Here is a 17,193-nt window from a genome sequence, read left to right as displayed (position 1 = left end):
AGAGATGGAGGAGAAAAAAGGACCCTTAGGCATACTGGGACCAAGCAAAATTAAGAACATAAGAACGAGCCTGCTGGATCAGACCACAGTCCATCTAGTCCAGCACTCTGCTACTCGCAAGTGGCCCACCAGGTGCCTTTGGGAGCTCCCCTGCAGGATGTGAAAGCTAAGGCATTTGCAATCTCAGATCAAGGAGGATCAAAAATGAATTTCAACTGGGAGAAAGGTCAGCTACATCCCACCATCTAGACCAGGGGTAGGGAACCTGCGGCTCTCCAGATGTTCAGGAACTACAATTCCCATCAGCCCCTACCAGCATGGCCAATTGGCCATGCTGACAGAGGCTGATGGGAATTGTAGTTCCTGAACATCTGAGAGCCGCAGGTTCCCGTACCCCTGGTCTAGACACTATACTCCTACTGCTACAGGCCAAAATCGTATTGGCTTTCTTGGCCGCCGCATCACACTGCTGACTCATGTTCAGTTTCTGGTCTAGTAAGACTCCCAGGTGCCTTTCGCATGTTGTTAAATTTTCAATTGAAATGTTTATGCAGAGCTTTCGATAGTTAAGGGAAATAATATGTATGTTTTGTATATTTTAATAGATATTGATTAAAGAGGACTTGACCTGGGGCGTACAGACTGCCGCGGTGGTTAAGAAGGCCCAGCAAAGACTGTACTATCTGAGACTTCTAAGGAAACAACAACTGAATGGAAAACTCCTGGTGTCCTTTTACCGCTGTGCTATAGAGAGTGTCTTAACCTACTGCACCTGTGTATGGTTCTCCAGTTGCGTTTGGGGCTGTGTAGGGATGGGTGGAGGAAGGGGAAAGTGAGGATGGGGTATGAGTCTGGAATTGTGTGCATCGAGGAATGCTGCTGTAAATTTCGTTGTGCGTGCACAATGGCAATAAAATGCTTATGCTTATGAGGTTTCTCAACCTTTTGGGTTCCCAACAAATTTGCCCTGCCCTGCCCCCACCTCAGTATTATATGGCTTAGCAGGCCCAAACCTTTGTTGATGAGTTCAGGTTCTATGTTGTACTTTTCGCCGGACTTCAGAGTGGCTATGACAGCCCGCACGGTAGTGCTGATCACGTCGGCGTCATGATGGAAGGCCAGGGTGTCCGCCAGATGGAGGAACCCTCCCCGAACTGTTGTGGGGAAAACAGAGGGAGAAGAATCGAGCGCTGCCCCTGGAACCCTTAAGCAAAAGCCGACTGTTTATCGACAGAGGGTTTCGCATCTCTTACCATCGTTGATTTTTTGCCGGGACGAATACTGGACTGCAAAGGACTTCAGCTGCGTCCGGAGGGGTCCTTCTTCCACAGCTGGATTCTCCAGCCATTTCAACATCTGCATGAGCACTTTGAAGAACAGCGAGGAGAACGTTGAGTCCTGGGGGGCACGGAGCTGAAAAGGGGAGGGCCGGGGTCAGGGGCGTAACGAGGCAGCCCTGGGCAAACTGGAGCCCTGGGCAAAAGCTGAGTTGGATGCCCCCCCCCCCCATGGGCGGCCACTCCACCACGACCAAATTTCTTTTTGCACCAGGACATTGGTGCCTTCAGGGGGTGCATTTTTAGACATATCAGCACCAAAATTTCAGCATATCATCAGGAGACTGTCCTTATGCTACTCTCCAAGTTTGGTGAGCTTTGGTTCAAGGAGTCCAAAGTTATGGACTCCCAAAGGGGATGCCCCATCCCCCATTGTTTCCAATGGGAGCTAATAGGAGATGGGGGCTACAGTTTTGAGGGTCCATAACTTTGCCCCCCCTGAACCAAACTGCACCAAACTTGGGGGGTGCCATCATCTCCAGATGATACCCTGAAATTTTGGTGCCGATACATCCAAAAATGCACCCCCTGCAGGAACATCCTAGAAATTTGCCCAAGAATCTTTGTTCTGCATTGAGTTTTCTGCATTGCTGTCAATGGGGGTTGCAGGCTGTGGGGGGCACATTTCTGAAGGCACAGTCTCAAAACTTTCAGGGTCTCACCAGGAGACTGCCCTAATGATACCCCCCAAATTTGGTGCAACTTGGTTCAGGGGGGCCAAAGTTATGGACCCTCAAATCTGTAGCCCCCATCTCCTATTAGCTCCCATTGGAAACAATGGGGGATAGGGGCACCCCCTTTGGGAGTCCATAACTTTGGACTCCCTGAACCAAACCTCACCAAACTTGGGGGGTAGCATAAGGACAGTCTCCTGATGATACGCTGAAATTTTTGGTGCCGCTAGCCTAAAAACTGCGCCCCCTGCAGGCCAAAAATGGAAAACCACTAAAATACCCAAAAACGAACCCAGCATTTTGATGCCCCCCACAAGGTGATGCCCTGGGCAGCTGCCCACCTTGCCCAATGGGCATTACGCCAGTGGCCAGGGTTACGGGACGGACGCCGAGGAAAACGTGACCGATACCAAAACACGGTCCCACAAGAGGTTGGATTAAAATGGTATTATCTAGCAGGGCCACAAAATATGTAACTACTAAATGTCAAAACAACAGATTGATTCATTACACATTAAACTCGTCTAGACTTGTGAAAAGACCGCCTCCTTGAGCCTCCTTACAGGAGAGAAAGGGGGCGATAAATCCAAATGCTCCTTCTTCTTTATTGCTGGGCCCAAAAGACCACGGAATTGAATGTGTCTGTGACACTATGGATACCTGGGCAGACCCCGGAAGGAGTAGACATAAAAAGATGCTGAAAAACAGATTTGGTGAACCAGACACGGCCTCACCTGGTACTGGTACAGCAAGCGCATTAGTGGGCAGGCCACGGCGTGGTTTCGGTGCATCATCATCGCCAAAGCCCCACCGTGGGATGAGGTCAACAGCGCCGCCAACGCCTGCAGGAGACGGGCCGCAACGCCTGCTGCTGGGGGGCTCCCCTGGCGAAGCCGGGCCAGCTCTTGCCCCAGGGCCTGCTGCAGGGCCAGGGCGAGGGGACGCGGGTTCGAGTTCTGCCAACGGGGATCCGGGTTCAGTGGAAACAGCTGGTGAGAAAGGAAAGTCCTCTGATTGGGGGTCATGCGCTGAAGCCAAGATCTTGTCCCTGGGCATTGCATGGGATTCTTTACTTATGCTCCCTGCCTCAGAAATATTTCAGCAACTAAAAAGCAGATTGTTTGAGCAGGAATACCAATTCCTTATGAGCAAGGCACAGAGTTCCTGATCTCCTCTACATTTTGGTGTTATCCCTACCACTTGGCCATGCTGGCAGGGGCTGATGGGAATTGTAGTCCATGAACATCTGGAGGGCCATAGTTTGAAGACCCCTGGTATAGAGGCTGAGACCTTCCCTTGATTAAAAAAAAATATGTTTGAGGGAAGACAGCAGGTTCACAGGATCTAATTTGATAATTATTATTATTTATTATTATTTATTCGATTTGATAAACCGCCCTACCCACGAAGGGCTCAGCCCTTCACAAGAGTCTCTCTATGGCAAAATTTTGAATTGCATTGAGGGCTTGACCCCGTAGTATTTGCTCAGATGCAGCTAAGAATGTTTTCATAGTTGTATCTCTTTTTGTATCACCAAGTATACAAAAGCATTTCTCAGTAGCTTTCACATGGCTATCGTGTATGAAAAAAAAATCCTCAGCCAGTACAGATAGTTCATCCTGTTTGTTTTTCAGTTTCAAGGTGATGCTAGCTTTCAGTGTGCTGAAACTTTTGAGTTTCAGTATGGAGATTTGATATCATTTTCTAGTAATTGCATTTGTGTACACATTAGAATAAATGTATAAAAACAAAAGCAGTGACTTTAATCTAAGCAATAAAGTTCTGTTGTGAAACTTTACAAAAAATCAGAAGAGCTCTTCTGGATCATAGAAGAAGAGTTTGAAGAAGAGTTTGGATTTATATCCCCCCTTTCTCTCCTGTAGGAGACTCAAAGGGGCTGACAATCTCCTTGCCCTTCCCCCCCTTCTCACAACAAACACCCTGTGAGGTAGGTGGGGCTGAGAGCTCCAAAAAGCTGTGACTAGCCCAAGGTCACCCAGCTGGCATGTGTGGGAGTGTACAGGCTAATCTGAATTCCCCAGATAAGCCTCCACAGCTCAGGCGGCAGAGCTGGGAATCACACCCGGTTCCTCCAGATTAGATACACAAGCTCTTAACCTCCTACGCCACTGCTGCTCCATCCATCTAGTCCCATGGTGGCGAACCTTTGGCACTCCAGATGTTATGGACTACAATTCCCATCAGCCCCAATTGGCCATGCTGGCAGGGGCTGATGGGAATTGTACAACAAAGAGGGCATAGAGGCCTTCTCATAATATATATTTTTAAAATTTAGCTGATGGACTGACTCATGGTAGCTCATACCAGTGAAGGTCCATCTAGTCCCATGGTGGCGAACCTTTGGCACTCCAGATGTTATGGACTACAATTCCCATCAGCCCCAATTGGCCATGCTGGCAGGGGCTGATGGGAATTGTAGTCCATAACATCTGGAGTGCCAAAGGTTCGCCACCACGGATCTAGTCCAACGTCCTGTCTCACATAATGGCCAGCCAGTTCCTCTAGACTCTAGAGGTACAACAAAGAGGGCATAGAGGCCTTCTCATAATATATATTTTTTAAATTTAGCTGGTGGACTGACTCAGTCTATCGACTGCTATTACTGATAATGGCAGAATGAAGCCTGCATGTTCAGGAACAGTCTACACTTGAATTACTCCCTTGCTGGGGAACAAACCGTACTTGAGTGACCCTGCTTGCTTCTATCCCAAAGGCCCCAGCTGAAAATGGGATGTCAGACTGGAGAAGCTGACTTGAAAGGGAATTTCTGATATTTGATTTACAAGGGGGCGGGGGGATACTTCCCACCCTGTTCCTGGGGCCTTACCTGAAGGATAATGCTGGCCAGGTCGTCCTCTGGACCCAGAACTCGGATCTGGGCCAGAGCCCGAATTCTGCCCGGGCCTTGCAAGCCTTCGAGACCCGTTTTTTGTCGGGACGCTTCGTCGCTGTCTGCGGAGAAATTCCAGCCAAATGTCAAAGCTCTTGAGATTAAAATACGCAAAAGAACGTGTGAATCTGCCTTCTACGGAACCAGAGCGTTAGTCTACCGAGAATAGCCTCATCTATTCTAGCTGGCAGTGGTTCTCAAGGGGAGATTCTTCTCATTGTCTACTACCTGGTCCTTTTGGATGGAGATGGCGGGAATTGAACCTGTGATCTTTTGCACGCCGAGATGCTCTCCCACTGAGCCAAAAACAATCCCCAGGTACAAAGGAGGGACTGTGGATTTGAACGCTCCTCCCAGTATATCAAGAAAAAAAATCCTTGCTTGTTGAAAACCAGCCCATCAAGGTTTTTATAGCCTGTCTCAGATAAAGATGTCGGTATGGTCAGTCGAGCTTCAGCGGTGGAGAAAATTGTATGCTTCTGCATTAGAATATAGCAGTGATGGCGAACCTATGGCACGGGTGCCAGAGGTGGCACTCAGAGCCCTCTCTGTGGGCACGTGCAAATAGAGCCCCCCCCCCCCTCACACACACACATCTAGGCTGGCCTGAGTCGCTGGGCTTAATTATTAGGATTAAACCTAAGACCTAGTTTTGGGGAAGCAGTGTAGGTAACCCTGTTAAATGCTGTTAAACCCCACTGATTTTCATACGAAGAACTAAAGTGCAATCCTTTACCTGGAAGTAAGCTTGGTTGCTGGCAATGGGGCTTGCTTCTGAGTAAACCCTCCTAGGGTTGTGATTCACCCATTGGAAGAGTTGCATGGTTGCTTCAAAGCAAAGCCACCAACTACCACCAAGCTTACTCCCAAGTAACGCACGCCTCGGAGCCAACTGTTTTTTCTAAACTAAAACCTCAGTATTCAGGTTAAATTGCCGTGTTGGCACTTTGCGATAAATAAGTGGGTTTTGGGTTGCAATTTGGGCACTCGGTCTTGAAAAGGTTCGCCATCACTGGAATATAGTCCCGAATGAATATGAGGATTTAACATTAATGTGCTGCCTTTGTCAAAACCATTATTTGGTGCATTATTGAACATGGCACTTTGATACAAGAGCGTTTATTTTTGCTTTCAAACAGATGGGGGGAGCAGGGCTAGGTAGGTACTCGGACCCAGGCGGAGCATTCTGCAACAAAGAAGTTGTGGCATGTGAAGTTCCGAGGCGGAGGAATACACAATCCTACTATCATCTTTTTCTGAGACAGAGGCTCATTCCGCACATGCAGAATAATGCACTTTCAAACTGCTTTCAGTGCTCTTTGAAGCTGTGCGGAATGGCAAAATCCACTTGCAAACAGTTGTGAAAGTGGTTTGAAAACGCATTATTTTGTGTGTGCGGAAGGGGCCAGAGTGTTCTTCCTGACACGCTAGCTTTCTACAAACAGGGAGTCCGGGCTGTTCGCTCCAAGAGAAGCACCTGCCCGCTCTGTGTCCCGGGCAAAGAGCGCAGGCCTCGATTACCGTACCTCGTCGCGAGGGCAAAGAAGCAGTGAGAAGCGAGTGAAAGGTCTGTCCGCCTGTCGCCCCTCTCTCATGCTGGACTTCGACCAGGTGAGCCATGTAATCTGAAAGAGAATGGCGGGTCAGCATGCCCCCCCCATGTGAGGGGGGGAGTTACATCTCACATGTTCTCCTATCTGCATGAAGCTTGCTAAAATGCACTACAATTTAGCCCGGATTAGAATCCTGGCTCCTAATTTTTGGCCCAGGCTGAGAATTCCTGCCTGTGTATCTATGTTTCTCACTGCGAGGCAAGGTAGATTATGTAGTGCGTATCAAATAAAACAAACAGGGCAGGGAACCGATAATAGGGGTTTGAAGACAGAAATCTGAAATCTAAAGTAGAAAAAGAGTTTGGATTTATATACCGCTTTGCTCTACCAGCTCACAAACTCCTTTCCCTTCCTCTCCTCACAACAGACACCTTGTGAGGCGGGTGGGTCTGAGAGAGTTCGGAGAGGACTGTGAGTGGCCCAAGGTCACCCAGCAGGCTTCACGTGGAGGAGCAGGGAAAACAAACCCAGTTCACCAGATCGGAGTCCAACCCAGATTTATTAATTTATGGCACAAAGCTCACTTACTCTTATCCATAATGTTCTGCTCCAGCGTCTGAGGATCGTGAGAGACGGCCTGATCCAGATACTGCAGGAGCTTGCTCATGCTGGAGACCGGGATCCCAAAGGACTGGACGAACAGCAGGAGCTGTTGGGGCTCCAGGTCTTGTAAAGCTGAAACCGAACGTGAAGGGTTCAGAGTTCCTCGTGCGCAGACGAGTCCCGGATTTCACCATTCCCACGGATTCGGGGGCATAAACCCAAAGTGGCTAAAATGAGCCCCCTGAATCCCCCTTCCCCAATGAGCTGTTTGCTACCATCTGCCCCCTCGCCTCCCTTCGATAGTTTCCCTGTGCCCAATTTAAGACTGTGGCCTCTTTGGGGCAGGGACCACTTTGCATTGTCAATTGAGACCTTAGCAACAATCAGCCCCTGTGATTTTAATCAATGCTCATGCAGGGGGAGCGCTTTTAATTGCCACGGGAGATTATTTCTTCAGCTGACAAACATGCAAGACATAATATGGGCTTTCCACTTGTGACACCCAGCGAGTTTCCACAGCAGAGCGGAAATTCATACCCGGGTATCTCAGACCCAAGGCCGACACATTAAACTCTACACCACGCCGGTTCTCATCCCACAAATTTCCTGTGCTAAGCGCCCCCAGAAGCACGCACAGAAGTTGGAGAAGTTCCCCGGAGTTTCCCAGAGAAGTTCCCAAGAAGCGCAAAGAGAAGTAGGATAAGGAATCCTCTAAGACGTTCTTACCAGCATCCACCAACCGGGGCACCTCTGAGCGGATCATACGCAGCTTCAGCCAATCAGGAAGAAGCAGGGCTTCTTCCGAGGTGTCCACCAGGAATGCCGTAGGGAGGGGCTTCCTCTCCGGGAACCAGATATCCAGCAGTGTGTAGAAGTCACTGTCCCCGGCTTCAAAGGAAAGATTCGGGGGTTAGAGGGAATTATTCCGAAAATTCGGCAGGGCGATCCAACATATGAAAATGCACAAAACGGATCCAAGCGAGCACACCTACTCCTGAGAAAGCTGTGGTGTCAAAATTTTGGAACTCCCTCCTCAAGGGGGTATCATTTGTCTCCTTCTATGGGTGTCTTTCGCGAGTAGGTAAAGACTTTTTCATTTTGTTAGCGATTACCCCCCCCCCCCGCCCCAATAATGGTTTTGTCAAGGTGGCCTGTCTGTGTTTCTGATTGAACTGCTTTGTAATTTTAACCATATTTTCATCGATCCAATTTTTACAGGTTTTTTTTTTCTGTTTGTGGTCTTGCAGACCCTGATTGGGTGGAAAGGCAGTGGAAAGATTTTTCAAGTTTATAAATATCTATAAATAAATACGTTTAATAAATGTAACTAATATATAATATATAAATAAGTGCATAAACAGTTCGCTGTTTTCAGAGTGGCAGAATACATTCCCCCACAAAACATCAAAAATTCGCTGGCCACCCAAAGTCTGAGCCAAGAAATGTGCTATCTTGCGCTCTCTCATTTACGAAACCCAACTGCGTTTGCGCATTTTGTTCCGGTCACGAGGGTCGCCTTATAAAAACCCGAAGGATTACTAGAAATTGTACCCAGTTTTTAGTTTTAGTTTCTAAACAGGCCTCCGCTTTGCATCCGTGAGGTCTAGAAACTGGGGGTTCTTCTACCGATAAAAAGGCAGCTGAAAGATTCGATAAAATATCTGGGCGTTTTCTGGATTGTCACCAATGCTGTTATTCTTTGCATGATCCCTCCCAGGGATTCGTTGCAGGATTCCTCCCAGAATCCTCCTAAGCTTGGCTCTATATGGCAATCGATTAAGACCCACTCAAGTACCGTGTTTCCCCGAATATAAGAATGTCTTATATTAATTTTTGCTCCCAAAGATGCGCTATGTCTTATTTTCAGGGGATGTCTTATTGTTCTGTGTTCTGTTCGTCGGGCATGCTTCCAAACAAAAACTTTACTATGTCTTACTTTCGGGGGATGCCTTATATTTCGCACTTCAGCAAAACCTCTACTATGTCTTATTTTTAGGGGATGTCTTATATTCGGGGAAACAGGGTATCATCTGTAAGGTCGACAGGCAGGAGACGGAGAAGCGCATCCCTGAATCCCTCTCGGAAATCTTGCATTGCTGGCAAAGACACTCACCTCGTGGGGGTCCCAGAGTCAGCAGAATCACCATTGCATGGACCACGAGGATATGCATCGTCGCCGTTTCTCCGCCGCTCCAACGGAGGAAAACCTGATCCTGAGACTCCGACTGCAAAGCAGAGCGTGAAAGGAAGACGGGAATGAGCAACTAAACAGCGTGCAGATTCGGAGATAAACGAGCAAAGGGGAGGCACTCACCCAGCTGTAGACCTCCTCGCCCTCCTTGCTCTGGCGCATGCGCTGCACGTAGCGTGAGAAAATCGACAGCAGGGCCACCAGGACTGCATCCGATTCCGAACTGTACCAGAGCTTTGAGAACAGGTGGGACATAATGGTGGAGCGCTCCACGATCAACCTGGCCACATCCTGGAAGGAATAGCGTGGGAAGTGAGAAATTGAACTGACTGTGAAGATTCCGTGTATCCCATTGGTGGGAAAGTCAGCGGAAAATGGCGGCGTTTCATCTAAAAATTCCCTATCGAGGAAGACTATGGGAGTGCAGTCTAAATCTGTAAAGTCTGTTGGTCTGTCATACATTACTTTATTGCCCTTTCTCTAATGCAATTAGAACAAAGTTATCGTCCCCTTTGTGGGACAAAATGAGGGTCTTTTCGACCAACAGAAAATACTCCTTGGTGTGCGGTCCTTGACTTGCCCCCCTCTCTCACCAGGGCAAGGTTGCTGTGAGGCCCCTGTTCCTCAACCGGGGCATGCTGGGAAAGGTACATCAAATAAGCGCTGATGGTCTGCGGATTGGTCTCCATGTGTATGGCCTGGAACGAAACAGCAGAAGCCAGAGGGTAGAGGCGAGACCTCTGCCCACGCCCTGCCAGTGGCGTAGGAGTAGAAAATGGCACCCGGGGCAAAATGGCGCCCACCCCCGCACCCTTCCCCCCCCGCTTACTAAAGCAACCTGTTCAGTTCAGGCTGAAAAGGAGGACTGGTGCGAACTACACTTCCCAGGAGACCTTGGGGCTCACAACCTGTTCATTCAGGCTGAATGAAGTTAAGTGGGGGGGCAAGGGGGAAGGGGAAAAAAGGGAGGGGTGTGGGGTGATTTTCTGCCCCCCCAAACGTGACTTCAATGGCACATGCCCATTGCAGGAGGACCCTCCCGTCCCGAGACGCCTGGTCCTCTTTGCGTCCCAGGTGAGCTCACCTGCTGAAGGGCCACAGCCGTCGTGGTCCGCACGCTGTCGAAGAGTGGCAGCTTGGGCAGGTCCCGGAGCAGCCACTGGTGCCCTTGGAGGAGCTCCGAATCCCCCGAGTCCTCTTCCATCGGGTGCTCTTTCTCCTCTCTGTCTCGGAGGCCCCCTTCCGAAAGCACCAAGGAGAGCCCCTGAAAGGGAAAAGGGGAGCAAACTGAGCTGGTTCTTCCGTTCTCAAGCGGAGAATCCCAAGAGCCCAGACGTCCGAGAGCGCAGACAACCCAAGTCCCAAACTATTCAGGGCCAAATCTGCTTTTCCTGCCCTTCCCCAGCTAGACCTTTCCCTTCACGACTTCCTTTCCTCCCCTCCAGCTACACCAGCGCTCCCCAAAGCGATGCCTTCGGACACCACAGAGCCCGCTGACATCTTTTCTGGAGCCCTCTCAGCCCCACCCACCTCACAGGGTGTTTGTTCTGGGGGGGTGGGGAGAAGGGAAAGGAGATTATAAGCCCTTTTGAGTCTCCTATAGGAGAGAAGGCAGGGTATAAATCCAAACTCTCTTCCTTGTTAGCAGGTCGGACCGGATAGGGCCCCGTTTCTCCAGAAGTTCCAGCGAGACCCCTGACCCCCGTTCCAGCTGGGCCCACCCTCTCTCTCAGTCTCACCTTCATAGCCAGGACCCGTGAGGCCACCTGAGATGACCTCAGCCGCCTGAGGAAATAGTCCAGCACTTCGCAGGTCGTCTGCTCGTCCGCCTTGGGCCCCAGCAGCAAGTCCTGGAGACGTCCCAGCAACTGCCGCTGCTTCTGTTGCCTCTGGGGAGGGAAAGGAGTCATCAGTTCTGGTGGCCTAGCGCACCGAAAGGTCAGACTGCCGACGCGAGGCCACCTCACCTGCCGCTTCTTGGCCCGCTGCTCTTTGCTCTCGGCCTCCTCCTCCTCCTCGCCGGAGGCTGCCTCGTCGGTGGCGTCGTGAAGGAGGAATTCGCAGAGGCACTGTACCGGAAGGACGTCCAGCGAGCCCTCACTGGATTGGACCAGATCCGCCAGCCACGGCATGGATTGGGACGAAGCCTGAAGGGACAATACAGAGGTGGGAGAAGGACCAGGAGATGGCGGTGCCAGGAGAGAGAGAGAGAGAGGACGCTCAGCCTGAGCATTAATTTTTCTCTCAGTTGTGGACGGCAGCATCTTCGGACTCTCTCGACCACCGGAACGCGCCGGCCTGTGGAATATAAGCCCCACCCTGCCTTTTTAATTCCCAGCAGATAGTATGTGAGAGCCACCTGGCTTCCTGCTCTCATAAGATAGCGGATGTAAGGGGAAGCCTAGTTATCTACACAGCATGTGAAGCCATAAAGTAAAGATCAAGGAAAGAATGCCCCAGATGGCAGTGGTTACATATAGCAGACTGGTTACATATATGCCATATACTCGCTGGGAGTTGACCACACTTTCCACCATTATTAATGCAAAGCAAGATGGCCCTGCTCTCTCTGAATTCCCAGCTCCTCCTCAACCGGGTCTTAACAACCTCTCACGTGACCGTACCTGTCTCTGGATGATGTTCAGCAGGAAGTCGGGGTTCCTGCTGCGACACAAGAGGTGTCCCAGGCGGAGTGACTGATTCAGGCTCTTCACCTGATCGAGGACGGGTTGGGGAGGCCTGCGGGGAGGGCCCCTGCCGAAGACACAAAAAGGGGGAGTCACGTCTTCTGCCACAGAAAGGGGGATTCATGCGTCCCACAAAGAAAGGGGGATTGACATGTCTCATATAGGAGGGAGATTCACGCATATTGTACATAAAGGGGGATTCACACATGCCGCACAGAGAGGGGGATTCACGAATGGAATGGAGTGGAAATTTTAATTTCCATACCGCCCTCCCACGAAAGACTCAGGGTGCTGTACAACAACATGATAGCAATATCAACCAGCACAAAGCAACAATAATTGTAATATCAACAACCTCAATAAACATAATATCTCAAATATCAAAACATCAGTAATGACGACATAACTATTATGTCCTCCTTTCTGCCCCCTTTGGGACTTTTAACATCAATGCAACCCGCCGTTTCCCCCTCGTTGGGAGGCTTTTTACTGAACGTTTTTAATGTCGGACGCCGGGAAGTATACTTGGAACGCTGTATTTAATGGGTTTTAGTGATTTTATGGTCCATGGAGCCCACATTATTTATAATTTTTCTGCTCCATTTGTTTGTGGTTTTGTTCTGATGTTCACCACCCAGATCCGTTCGGGGAAGGGGCGGAATGGAAGTTTGATGATAAATTAATAAATAAATAATCAACATCATAACATTTCATAACAATGAATGAACGCTGCACAGAAAGGGAGATTCATGCATGCCACACGGAGAAGGGGATTCCGATATCCTGCACAGAGAGGGGAATTCATACTACACAGAAATGGGGATTCATGCGTCCCACCCGCCCGAATCACGCTCTGCACATGTGAGGAGCCCCCAGGAAGAAAAAGGACTGATGTTCCCCATTCCCCACTTTGATATTGCTTCCCTTGGCCTCTCTTCCTTCCCTCCTTGAGCACCCTCCCCCTCCTGCCCGGGAAAAGTGACCGCCACTCACTGCGGGTCCAGGCTGGTGAGTTGCGAGAGGAGCAGACTGCTGCTCTCCGTGATGGTCTGCTTGGTCGAAGCGGCAGCCAGGTGGCCCTCGAAGGCGAGGATCTCCTGCTTCTCCCGCTGCGAAATCTGCAGTTCCCGGTTGATCATCTCCGTACGGGTCTCCTCGTCCGTCAATGTACACGGCGGGTAAGAGTAGTTACTGCGAAAGAACAGGAGAAAGGAACATTGGCGTATATCCTTTAAAAAAAAAGATGTTATTGCGTGCTGAAGGAAAAGACAGGGACGATAAACCTGGAAATGTTGCATGCGAATCTCAAGTCCGTTTTTGCGCCACCGGTTGCACAATCTCAGGATTAAACTATCAAGCAGAGGCTGCAAATGTTGGAATGCACAGGCTAATCTAGTTCCCCAGATAAGCCTCCACAGCTCAAGTGGCAGAGCAGGGAATCAAACCCGGTCCTCCATATTAGAGTATACCTGCTCTTAACCACTACACAACGCCTGCTCTCAAACTGGCACAGAATCAAGAGAGGTTCTAGCTAAGTCTGCTCTTTGTCCTGCTATTTTTGTATTTGCAGAGAGGATTTTTTTTAAAGGGGAGCAGTAATAACAACATTGTATTCATATTCCACCCTTCCCCTCAAAAGCAGGGCTCCGGGCGATCCACCACAAAGCTAAAACAAATCCTTATGTTATTTTGATAAGATTTACACCCCGCCCTTCTCATCCGAAACAGGGCTCAGGATGACTCCTCAGTATTAACCGCGACAAAAATATGAAAGGTACGCAAGAATAACAGCTCTAAAATAATGGTGCCCTTAGCTTACTTGGTCATCACCATTTCCATTAGCATCTTCAGCGTGGGGTACTCCTCCCAAGCAGCAAAACCTACAAGAGACGAAGGGAGGGATAAAGATGGAGAGGAAGAAGAGCCGACGGGTCGGATGGTGGGACAAATCACGGACAAAGGAAGTGTCTGAATATTTTTCCAGCGCACCTGGCAAAGACACTTTTCCCCAACACGTTTTATTTTAATTTTTTATTAGGAGAAGAGTTTGGATTTGTACCGCCTTTCTCTCCTGTAAATAAGCCACTCAAGTTGGCTTATTTTTTAGGTTACCCTCCTCTAGGCTAGGTTACAAGATACCTTGTGAGGCAGGTGGGGCTGGGAGAGTTCTGAGAGAACTGTGGCTGGCCCAAGGTCGCCCAGCAAGCGTCATGGGGACGAATGGGGAATCAAACCTGATTTTCCTGACTCACCAATGTTCTCTGGATTGAAAGCAGCTACCACCAGCAGAAGAGGCCAGGCCTTCCAGTAGAGCGTGGAGATAGCTAGATTTGGAGGCTGGTACCTTAAGACAATAATTTTTAAAAAAGGTTCCAGGTGCAGCCACGTCAGCTGGCAGAGAAACAACCAAATGAGAGCCCAGAAGCATCTTAGAAACCAAGGCAGGTTCCGCATGGGTCAAAAACAGTGGTGTGAAAATGGTGTAAAATGGTTTTTAACAGTGTAAAATGGTTTACATCGTTTTCACACTGTTTTCACACTGCTGTTTTTGGCCCATGCGGAATCTGCCCCACACTATTTTCAGGGTATTTAAAAAGAATTATTATTATTATTGTAATACCCTGCCCCTATCCTTTTGGGCTCAGAGCAGCGTACAACAATTTATAACAGCAAAAACATCTTAAAACAGTAGGAACTGAAGAGTTAAATTTCCTTCATCAGATACCCCCAAAATGTTCTCTAAGGTGCCACTGGACTCAAATGTCACAATTTTTAAAAAAATGCAAATCAGAACAGATAGAATTTTATTTTAAAGGTACAAAAAAACCCCACACGCTTGTTTCTTAATGCTGAAACGTATTCTGCACAACAAAGCTGTTGCAGGCCACATAATATTTCTGTGTCGTTGTTTTTCCTAAACACAGCTGAATTGTACTGTCAAAGGCTTTCACGGCCTCAATCAACTGGCTGTTGTGGGTTTTCTGGGCTCTGTGGCCGCGGTCTGGTATATTTTGTCCCTACCGTTTCACCCACATCTATGGCGGGCATCCTCAGTGACACGTCACGGCAAGATGCATTTCCCTGCATGGCACAGCGGGGCGCGAATGTGTGCCATCTTGCCATGACACGCTTCCAAAGATGCCCACCATAGATGCAGGCGAAATGTCAGGAGAGAAATGTACCAGAGAAAAAAGGGCAAGATAGTAAAGCGAAGGGGAAACAGGAACCGGGTTAGCCAAAACCCAACAATAACTTACCACAACACAAGGAAGCATAATAAATTGATGAACTGTAAGAACTATTACTCATGTACTAGTCAGCAATCAATGAACAGAAATCATATGAAATATTCAATAAATACTACCCTGCTTCCCCGAATATAAGACATCCCCGAAAAATAAGCCATAGTAGAGGTTTTGCTGAAGTGCGAAATATAAGGCATCCCCCAAAAGTAAGACATAGCAAAGTTTTTGTTGGGAAGCATGCCCGACGAACAGAACACAGAAAAATAAGACATCCCCTGAAAATAAGACATAGCGCATCTTTGGGAGCAAAAATTAATATAAGACACTGTCTTATATTCGGGGAAACACGGTATTAACACATAGTCCGTTTCTACTCATTCATAGTCCATTGAGAGAACAAGTCAAAGCGCGATGGGACCTCGGTTGCAGTAATATCAATTGTTGCAGTAATATCAATTTTCAAACAGTCAAGCATAATTGCTACTAGTAACCAAACTGTGCTATGAATCCTTCCCTGGATGTTACCTCTTGAATTCATAGTAGACTACTACAATAATTTTGCACTGATGAAGACCTGCGAAAATGCACTTTAGCACATAGGCGTTTTGCTGTGTACTGCTTTGCACGTCGCGGTAAAAGTCTGCTGCTTGCTGCTTTGCACATCGCGTCAAGAGACCTTCTCTGCCGCTTTACATCTTCAACCTGCTCAGCTGTTTTTTCCGGCTATTTGCACAATTTGGTAGCGCGGTGAGTGGACCGAGGTGCCATCGCGCTTTGACTTGTTCTCTCAATGGACTATGAATGAGTAGAAACGGACTATGTGTTAATAGTATTGATTGAATATTTCATGTGATTTCTGTTCATTGATTGCTGACTAGTACATGAGTAATAGTTATTACAGTTCATCAATTTATTACGCTTCCTTGTGTTGTGGCAAGTTATTGTTGAGAAATATACCAGACTGTGGCCACACAGCAGGGAAAACCCACGACAGCCGGTTGATTCTGGCTGTGAAAACCTTTGACAATATAATTCAGCCGTGTTTCAGAAAAAAACGACACGGGAATATTGTGTGGCCAGCGGTTTCACTTAAAGTCTTTTTTCGTTTTCCCCATCGAGGGACGGAATGTGTGAACTCTTTACCCGGGGGGCAGCTGAATGTTTTCCGGATGGTGGTAGGTACAAAGATTCAGGACCGCGTCGATAAGCTGGATTCTCTCCACTCTCAAAACTTCAAGATCTGCACACGACAGAAATCCATTACAAAGGGAGTAAAATAGTCCTCTTCAAAGACCTCAAGTGACATTCTGAATTTACAACACGGGAAGAGTTTGAGCGAAAAGTCATCAAACTAACAAACTAACCTAACTTGCCCAAGGAATAGCGACAAAAAAAAACAAATGGGTACACACAAACTTTAGGTATCTAGGAAGAACCGAAAGTATCAAACCGCCAGATTTACTAAGACAGTATCAGGACAGAACTGACAACCTACCAAAATACATCGACATCTTAAAACAAAGTCTTCCTTCTTGTCATAAGTATTACACAATCTTTCTTCTTATCAGGAATATTGTAATCAACATGCAACAGTCTAGAAACAACCATTGAAGAAGAGAAGACGACTTTGGATTTATATCCCCCTTTCTCTCCTGTAAGGAGACTCAAGGGGGCTGACAATCTCCTCGCCCTTCCCCCCCCCCTACAACAAACACCCTGTGAGGTGACTGGGGCTGAGAGAGCTCCAAAGAACTGTGACTAGCCCAAGGTCACCCAGCTGGCGTGTGTTGGAGTACACAAACTAATCTGGTTCACCAGATAAGCCTCCACAGCTCAAGTGGCAGAGCGGGGAATCAAACTCGGTTCTCCAGATTAGAGTGCACCTGCTCTCAACTGCTATGCCAATAGACATAAATCTCTATGGTTTCATCCTCACAACACCCCTGTGGGGTAAGGTTAGACAGAAAACGTGTGATTCGAACCTGGATCTCC

General features: G+C 48.3%; 1 protein-coding gene across 2 annotated transcripts in view; it reads right to left on the bottom strand.

Annotated features, from left to right (window-relative positions):
- Positions 1-17,193, bottom strand: part of INTS1 (integrator complex subunit 1) — a 38,285-nt gene that overhangs the window by 15,640 nt on the left and 5,452 nt on the right. For both annotated transcript variants that reach the window (XM_048493483.1, XM_048493484.1), the window contains exons 8-25: positions 16,345-16,441; positions 14,209-14,300; positions 13,776-13,836; positions 12,950-13,147; positions 11,894-12,023; positions 11,237-11,416; positions 11,009-11,158; positions 10,354-10,533; positions 9,863-9,967; positions 9,393-9,560; positions 9,192-9,303; positions 7,805-7,966; positions 7,064-7,210; positions 6,449-6,547; positions 4,860-4,984; positions 2,746-3,000; positions 1,254-1,413; positions 1,014-1,154 (exon numbers count right to left, since the gene is read on the bottom strand). In XM_048493483.1, coding sequence (XP_048349440.1) covers positions 1,014-1,154; positions 1,254-1,413; positions 2,746-3,000; positions 4,860-4,984; positions 6,449-6,547; positions 7,064-7,210; positions 7,805-7,966; positions 9,192-9,303; positions 9,393-9,560; positions 9,863-9,967; positions 10,354-10,533; positions 11,009-11,158; positions 11,237-11,416; positions 11,894-12,023; positions 12,950-13,147; positions 13,776-13,836; positions 14,209-14,300; positions 16,345-16,441 — 2,562 coding nt within the window. The remainder of the gene's footprint in view (positions 1-1,013; positions 1,155-1,253; positions 1,414-2,745; positions 3,001-4,859; positions 4,985-6,448; positions 6,548-7,063; positions 7,211-7,804; positions 7,967-9,191; positions 9,304-9,392; positions 9,561-9,862; positions 9,968-10,353; positions 10,534-11,008; positions 11,159-11,236; positions 11,417-11,893; positions 12,024-12,949; positions 13,148-13,775; positions 13,837-14,208; positions 14,301-16,344; positions 16,442-17,193) is intronic.

Source organism: Sphaerodactylus townsendi, linkage group LG04, assembly GCF_021028975.2.
Source record: "Sphaerodactylus townsendi isolate TG3544 linkage group LG04, MPM_Stown_v2.3, whole genome shotgun sequence".
Classification (NCBI taxonomy): Eukaryota; Metazoa; Chordata; class Lepidosauria; order Squamata; family Sphaerodactylidae; genus Sphaerodactylus; species Sphaerodactylus townsendi.
The sequence above is the reverse complement of the archived record's forward strand: the minus strand, read 5'-3'. Positions and strand labels throughout refer to the sequence as shown.